At 50.3% G+C, this 8,050-nt stretch overlaps 1 protein-coding gene across 1 annotated transcript in view; it reads left to right on the top strand.

Moving 5' to 3' along the window:
* The first annotated feature begins 218 nt into the window (after window positions 1-218).
* LOC102279153 (ankyrin repeat domain-containing protein 26-like) overlaps window positions 219-8,050 on the top strand; it is an 83,443-nt gene continuing 75,611 nt past the window's right edge. The window contains 3 exon segments of the mRNA XM_070365006.1: window positions 219-284; window positions 5,024-5,169; window positions 5,714-5,863. Of these exon segments, the coding sequence (XP_070221107.1) occupies window positions 219-284; window positions 5,024-5,169; window positions 5,714-5,863 (362 nt within the window).

The raw sequence follows: 8,050 nt of genomic DNA, 5'->3' as shown, positions 1-8,050 counted from the left end.
GAGACATGGAACTCCGCTTTCCTCTTGAGGTGTAAAAGGGATGTCAGTCTTCCTGTCGAGTTGACATAGGGATCTGGGGCTTTTTCTGGAGGTGCCATAGGGCTGTCACACCTCCCTTCATGTTTAGAGTCAATCCTTGGGGTTATAGTCGAGTCAGTGCAGGGCAATCAGGCTTTTCTGGAGTGGATGAGGACATCAGGGTCTTTCTGAACGGAGGCATGGCTAATGGGGAGGTGCTGGAGTTTCAAGGTGAGACCGACCTCCTCTCGAGGTGCGACGGGAACGTTGGGATTCCTTTACTGATGAAGCAGGATAATCGACCCTCATCTCGAGTGGAGGAGGGGGAAAACGGTCCTCTTCTTGAGTTGTGGTGTGAAACTCGGTATTCCTCTCGAGTGGGGACGGGTATCTCGGGAACTTCCTGAGATGCATAAAGGGTGTCCAGTACCCTTTTGCATTTCAAGAGGCAATGTGGGATTCGTCTCGAGACACTGCTCTGGAAAAGGGCCTCATCTCATGTTGAGGGGAGAATCTCATGGTTTTTCTCGAGTTGCGGCAGGAAGCTTGGGGTTCCTCTCGAGTTGCGACGGGGACCTCAGGGGCCCGCTCGTGTTGCCTCAGAGAAGTCAGGTCTCTTTTCGAGTTGCGAGGGGCACGTTCGGAATCCTCTCGGTAGCTGCCGGTGAATAGGGCCGTGTTTAGAGTTCAGTCAGTTGACTCAGTGTTCATCTCTGGCAGCGACAGGGATCTTGGGCTTCCTATCAAGTTTCAGTTAGGGAGTCAGGCCTCGTCTGGGATCGAAGCATGGAACTCTGCTTTCCTCTCGAGTTGTCAAAGGGGTGTCAGGCATCCTGTCAAGTTCAGGCAGGAAATTTGGGCTTCTTCAAAGGATCAGCACGGGAGTCAGGCCTCCCATCATGTTGTGAGGGTATCCTCAGTGTTCCACTGGAGCTGGTGCAGGGGAATCAGGACTTATCTGGAGCTGAGTGGTGTCCTTTTTCCTTGCAGTAGGATCTTTGGGGTTCCACTCAAGATTCAACAGGTGAGACAGGCCTCCTCTTGTGCTGTAAGGGGAAGTTGGGATTCCTCTTGAGCTGAAGCAGGGAATGCACCGTCATCTCCAGAGGAGGTGGGAAACACGGGGCTCTTCTCGAGTTGTGGCGTGAAACTCGGGTTTCATCTCGAGTTGTGACAGGGATCTCTGGGCACCCTTGAGTTGCATGAAGGGATTCACGCCTCATCTCGAGTCTGGAGAGGGAACTCGGGATTGCTCTCTGGATGCTGTAGGAGAAAAGGGCCTCATCTCGCCTTGACGAGAGATATCCTGGTTTTCTGGGGTTGCGGTGGGAGCCTTGGGATTCCTCTCCAGGTACCACAGGGAACTCAGGGAGCCTCTTGTGTTGCCTCAGGGAAGTCAAGTCTCCATTCAAATTGCGAGGGGGAGCCCGGGATTGCTCTGGAGTCAAGGCAGGGGAATCATGCCTCAATTGTCATGGAAGGGGGAATCTCAAGGTGTTTCTGGAGTTTCCGCAGGAATTTTGTGTTCCCTCAAGTTGCGACAGGGACTTGAGGAAGTCTCTCACATTGTCTCTGGGAAGTCAGGAATCCTTGCGAGTTTTGAGGGGCCTCTAGGGATTCTTCTCGTGTTAGTACAGGGAATTAGGATCTCATATCGAGTTGAGGTGGGAAACTCAGGGTTCCTCTCCAGTTCTGACAGTGATCTCGGGGTTCCTATGGAGATTCAACTGGGGAGTCAGACATTGTTTCGTGTTTAGGCAAGGGACTCCTCTTCCCTCTCGAGCTGTAAAATGGGTGTCAGGCCACCTGTTGAGTGGAGGTAGGGATCTGGGTCTATATCTAGAGTTTCCACGGGGCTCTGAGTCCTCCCTTTGTGTTGTGCTTTGATAGTCAGTGTTACATTCGAGTCATTGCAGGGGAATCAGGCCTTATCTCGAGTGGATTGGGGCATCTGGGTCTTCTAGAATTGTGACACACCCCTTGAGTTGCTCTCGAGTTTCAAGATGAGACTGGTCTCCTCTTGAGCTGTGACGAAAAAGTCGGGATCCTTTCCAGATGAAATGGGAAGTTACCCTCATCTCGAGATGAGGAGGGGAAAACGGGGCTGTTCTTGAGTTGAGGTGGGAAACTCGGTGTTCCTCTCTAGTGGAGACGGGTATGTCGGGGAACTTCTTGAGTTGCATAAAGGGTGTCAATTAACATTTCGAGGCTCAAGAGGGAAGGTGGGATTTCTCTTGAGACGCTGCAGCGGTAGGGGCCTCATCTCGCATTGAAGGGAGAATCTCCTAGTATTTCTCGAGTTGCGGCAGGAAGCTTTGGGTTCCTCTCGATTTGCAACGGGAACCTCAGGGACCCTCTCGTGTTGCCTCAGAGAAGTCAGGTCTCTTTTCGAGTTGCCAGGGGCACGTTGGGATTCCTCTCAAGGTTCCACCATTGAATAGGGCCGTGTCTAGAGTTCAGTCGGGAAACTCAGTGTTCCTCTCCAGTGGCGACAGGGATCTTGCGCCTCCTATCAAGCCTCAACTAGGGAGTCAGGCCTCGTTTGTTGTTGAGGCGGGGAACTCTGCTTTCCTCTTGAGTTGTCAAAGGGGTGTCAGGCCTCCTGTCGAGTTCAGGCAGGGAATTTGGACTTTTTCAAAGGATCAGCAGGGAATCAGGCCTTCAATCATTTTTTGAGGGGGTACTCAGTGTTCCATTGATGCTGGTGCAGGGCAATCAGGACTTATCTCAAGCTGAGGGGGAACTCGGTGTCCTTTTTCCTTGCATCAGGATTCACGGGGTTCCACTCAAGATTCAATAGGTAAGACAGGCCTCCTCTTGTGGTGCGAGGGGAAGTTGGGATTCCTCTTGAGTTGAAGCAGGGAATGGGCCCTCATCTTCAGATCAGGTGGGAAACGTGGAGCTCTTCTCAAGGTGTGGCGGGAAACTCGGGTTTCATCTCGAGTTGTGATGGGGATCTCTGGGCCCCCTTGAGTTGCATGAAGGGAGTCCAGCCTCCTCTCTAGTTTTGATTGCTCCCTAGGCTCTGCAGGAATAAAGGGCCTCATCTCGCATTGATGGGGGAATCTCGTATTTTTTCTCCAGTTGCTGTTGGAGTGATTTTTTCTCCCCCCAAAATAAAGTCAGCCACTGTTTCCACTGTTTCCCCATCTATTTTCCTTGAAGTGATGGGACCGGGTGCCGTGATCTTTGTTTCTGAATATTGAGCTTTAAGACAACTTTTCCACTCTCTGTGTATGAAGCTCAATACCCAAAAAGTGGCACAGGGAACCTGATTCTCTCCGTGCAGCACTGAAACTGTGTGTCCAAGCAACAGCTTGAGAATCCATCCAATTGCTATTTTTTTTTTTACCTCTGACAGAGCTCCCATTGCTGTAGCCCTTGGTAGTTTGGAAACAACAGGACCCTAACACCTCTCCAAGTAGGCCTGCAGCCTAGTTCATCTGAAAATGCAATAGCGGAGCTGAGGACAGTAAGGCGCCCAGTCATGTCTCACATACTCCTGCAGCCTGTCCCTTCATGGGCAGTAATGCTAGAAGCTAGGAATATTTTTGCAAGTGTCGCAAAAGCAGATGAGATGCTTGGAACTGACTGTGGAATTTCAGTCCTCTGAGCATATCTGGAGGTCTCCCGTGTTAGAAGCGAACCTGTTCCTTCCAAATACAGGCTTACAAACACACATGGGTTGGCTGCCTCTTCTTCCCCGAGGGAGGTCGCTTTCCCCAAGTCCTGTGAACTGAACTTCCCAGGCTATGGGAAAGCGTTTCTTGGAGGTCTTTCCTCATGGGCTGTTTCCCCTGATCCTGGAGCTGAGGTAGGGGCCCACACACACAGGGGAAGGCAAAACTTCATCCACACCTGTTTGCTCTGTAGGAGAGGTCTAGTGAATCTAAGTCTGTCTGGAACATTCTTGGCTCTTATGGAGACATACTCTGTGTGTGCAGCTGCATACCCAACATAGGGGCATACGGAGCCTGATTCTTTCCTTGTGGTGCTGAAGATGTGAGGCCAAGCATCAGCTTGAGAATCCGTCCAATTACTCTTGCCTTACCTCTGACAGAGCTCCCATTGCTGTAGCCCTTTGCAGTTTGGAAAAAACCGGACCCTAAGCCCTCTCCAAGTAGGCCTGGGTCCTATTTCGAATGGAATGGCAATAGCAGAGCTGAGCCTAGTATGGCCCCAGTCATGTCTCACACACTCCAACAGCCTGCTCCTTCATGTGCAGTAATGCTAGTAGCTAGGAGTATCTTTGCAAGTTTCTCAAGGGCAGAGGAAAATCTTGGCTTGACTGGAATTTTGGTCCTCTGAGCAGATCTGGAGGGCTCCAGTTGTAGAACCTAACCCATTCCTTCCAAATTTAGGCTTGAAAACACACACTAGTAGGCTGCCTCTTCTTCCCCAAGGGAGGCTCTCTTTCCCCACATCCTATGAACTCCACTTCCCAGCTTCTGGCAAAGCACTTCTTGGAGGGCTTTCCTCATGGGCTGTTTCCCCTGGGCCTGGGGCCGAGGTGGGGGTCCCACATTCATGGGAAGGCAAATCCACATCCACACGTCTTTGTTCTGTGGAGACCTCTAGTAAACCTAAGTCTGTTATTAACATTCTTGGCTCCTATGGAGACACACTTTGTGTGTGAAACTGCATGCCCAACTAGGCGCACAGGCTGCCTGATTCTCTCCATGTGGCGCTGAAGCTGTGTGGCCAAGCAACAGTTTGAAAATCCAGCAGATTACTCTTGCCTTACCTATGACAGAGCTACCATTGCTCTAGCCCTTGGCACTTTGGAAACAATCGGACCCCAACCCCTGTCTAAGTAGGCCTGGGTTCTAGTTCATCTGGTAAGGCAATATCAGAGCTGAGGCCAGTAAGGCACCCAGTCATGTCTCACTCACCCCCGCAACCTGCTCCTTCAGTGGCAGTACTACTAGAAGCTAGGAATTTCTGTCCTCTGAGAAGATCTGCATGGCTCCCGTTGTTGAAGCTAACCTGTTCCTTCCAAAAACAGGCTTGCAAACACACGCCAGTTGGCTCCCTCCCCAACGAGGGAGGCTCACTTTCCCTACATTCTGCGAACTCATCTTCCCACCTGCAGGAAAAACGCTTCCTGGAGGTCTTTCCTCAGAGGCTGTTACCCCTGAGCCTAGGGCCGAGGTAGGGACCCACACTCACAGGGTAAAGCAAATCTTCACATCTCTTTGCTCCTAGGAGAGCTCTAGTGAGCCTACATCTGTCAGGAACATTCTTCGCTCCTACAGATACACACTCTGTGTCTGAAACTGCGTACCCCATATAGTGACACAGGGCGCCTGTTTCTGTCCGTGGGGGCGCTGAAGCTGTGTGGCCAAGCAACAGCTTGAAAATCTATCCGATTGCTATTGCCTTACCTCTGACAGAACTCCCATTGCTTTATCCCTTGGCAGTTTGGAGAGAACCGGACCCCACCCCCTACCCAAGTAGGCCTGGGGCCTAGTTCGACTGGAAAGGCAGTAGCGGAGCTTAGGCCAGTACAGCCACCATTCATGTCTCACTCTCGCAGCCGGCTCCTTCATGGGCAGTAATGCTAGAAGCTAGGAATGTCTTTGCAAAGCTCGCAAAGGGCAGAGGAGAATCTTGACCCTGACTCTGAAATTTTGGTCTTCTGAGCAGATCTTGAGGTCTCCCCTTGTAGAAGCTAACCCTTTCCTTCCAAATACAGGCTTGCAAAGACATGCCGGTTTGCTGCCTCTGCTCCTGCAAAGGAGACTCGCTTTCCCTGCATCCTGCGAACTCCACTTAACAGCCTGCCCGAAAAGGGCTTCTTTGAGTTCTTTTATCAGGGGCTGTTTCCCCTGAGCCTGGGACCGAGGTAGGGGCCAACACTCACAGGGGAAGGCAAAACCACATCCACAAGTCTTTCCTGTGTAAGAGAGCTCTAGTGAGCCTAAGTGTGTCAGGAACATTCTTGGTTCCTATGGAGACACTGTTTGTGAACCTGCATACCCAGCATAGGTGCCCAAGGTTCCTGTTTCTCTGCGAGGGGCACTGAAGCTGTGCATCCAAGCAACAGCTTGTAAAGCTATCCAATTGCTCTTCCTTTAACTGCAACAGAGCTCACATTGCTCTAGCCCTTGGCATTTTGGAGACAACCAGGCCCCACTCCCTATCCAAGTAGGCCTGGGGTCTAGTTTGACTGGAAAGGCAATAGCAGAGCTGAGGCCAGTAAGGCGCCAGTCATGTCTCACACACTCCCGCAGCCTGCCCCTTCATGGGCAGTAATGCTAGACGCCAGGAATGTCTTTTCAAGGCTCGCAAAGGGCAGGAGAGATGTTCGGCCCTGACTCTGGAATTTCGGTCTTCTGAGCAGATCTTGAGGTCTCCTGTTGTAGAAGCTAACATGTTCCTTCCAAATACAGGCTTGCAAACACACGCAGTTGGCTGCCTCTTCTATAAGGGAGGGTCGCTTTGCCTTCATCCTGCAAACTCTGCTTCCCAGCCTGGGGAAAAAGTGCTTCTTGGAGGTCTTTCCTCAGGGGATGTTTCCCCTGAGCCTGGGGCCAAAGTAGGAGACCCACACTCACAAGGAAAGGCAAAACTTCATCCACACCTCTTTGCTCTGTAGGAGAGCTCTAGTGAGGTTAAGTCTGTCAGGAACATTCTTCGCACCTATGAAGGCACACTCTGTGTGAAGCTGCATACCCTTCCTAGGGGCACAGGGTGCCTGATTTTCTCCCTGGGGTGCTGTATCTGTGAAGCTGATCAACAGTTTAAAAATCCATCCGATGCTCTTCCCTTACCTCTTACAGAGCTCCCATCGCTCTAACCCTTGGCAGTTTGGAGACAACCGGACCTAAACCCATCTCCAAGTAGGCCTGATGCCTAGTTCGACTGGAAAGGCACTGTCCAGGGGAGAATGGGATATCTTTCCAGGAATCCTGGCTCCTGGGTTTTAATGAGCTTCCTACCCAGCATGGTCATTAATTGGCAAGTGCTGACATTGAGAATAAACTTGGGTGGAATGTAAAAGGCTCTTTTAGAGAATGTGTCTAGCAGCTGTGCATCTTAATGAGTATTTCATTTCCTCCCCAACACTTGGAATGTGCTGGGCACAGGGCAGATGCTTCATTTTTATTGAATAAGTTCTATTTCATATAATTATATCCATAGTATCAGCAACACCATGAGGTATATTAGAGCAGTGATTGTAATAGTTGATACTTCACAGATCAATAAGAAAGAAAACTTTTTATTAAGAAGACTGTAAGAGAATTGCTAGTTCTAAGTTTATTCCACAAGGATATTTTTTTTTAAAAATGAAACAAATCTCTCCCATCATCACCAAGGCTATTGGAGGTTTGTTGACCCCACACAAGGGAGATTCTACCCCTAAAGACCCCCTGCTTCAGCATCTCCCTAAGCCAGCAACCTGTGATAGATGAGTACACTTGAAGTTCCTTCCTTGACCTCGGGAGTTTTTTTGGAAGATAATTTTTTTGACAGACAGGGGTGGGGGAAGATTTTGGGATGTTTCAAGTGTAGTTCAGTTATTGTGCACTCTATTTCTCTTTCTGTTCCCTGGTGGCTCCATTGGTAAAGAGTCTGCCTGCAGTGCAGGAGACCCGGGTTCAATCCCTGGGCTGGAAGATCTACTGGTGAAGGAAATGACAGTCCACTCCAGTGTTCGTGCCTGAAGAATTCAATGGACTGAGGAGCCTGTTGGACTACAAAGGATTGGACACAGCTGAGTGGCCTAGTATGAAATCTAGTATGATTTCATCAGCTCCACCTCAGATCATTAGATCCTAGAGGTTGGGGACCCCTGCTTTAGTTCCCTCTTTCATCTTCTACACACCTCCAGCCTGCTTCCTCCTCCTCTTCCACCTGCAAAACTACCTGCCAGGCTTCTTTGAGTGTGACTAAGAGTCTCCTTCTCTCACTTCCTTTCCTTTGAGTCCCTTCTCCTAACTGGGTTTCCCTGATGTCTATTTAGGCACTTTTGCCACAGGTGGTGCTAGTGGTAAAGAATCTCCCTGCCAATGCAGGAATCCAGTCCCTG

The sequence above is a fragment of the Bos mutus genome, chromosome 29 (assembly GCF_027580195.1).
Source record: "Bos mutus isolate GX-2022 chromosome 29, NWIPB_WYAK_1.1, whole genome shotgun sequence".
In the NCBI taxonomy this organism is placed as follows: domain Eukaryota; kingdom Metazoa; phylum Chordata; class Mammalia; order Artiodactyla; family Bovidae; genus Bos; species Bos mutus.
This window is presented reverse-complemented; position numbering and strand designations above follow the sequence as displayed.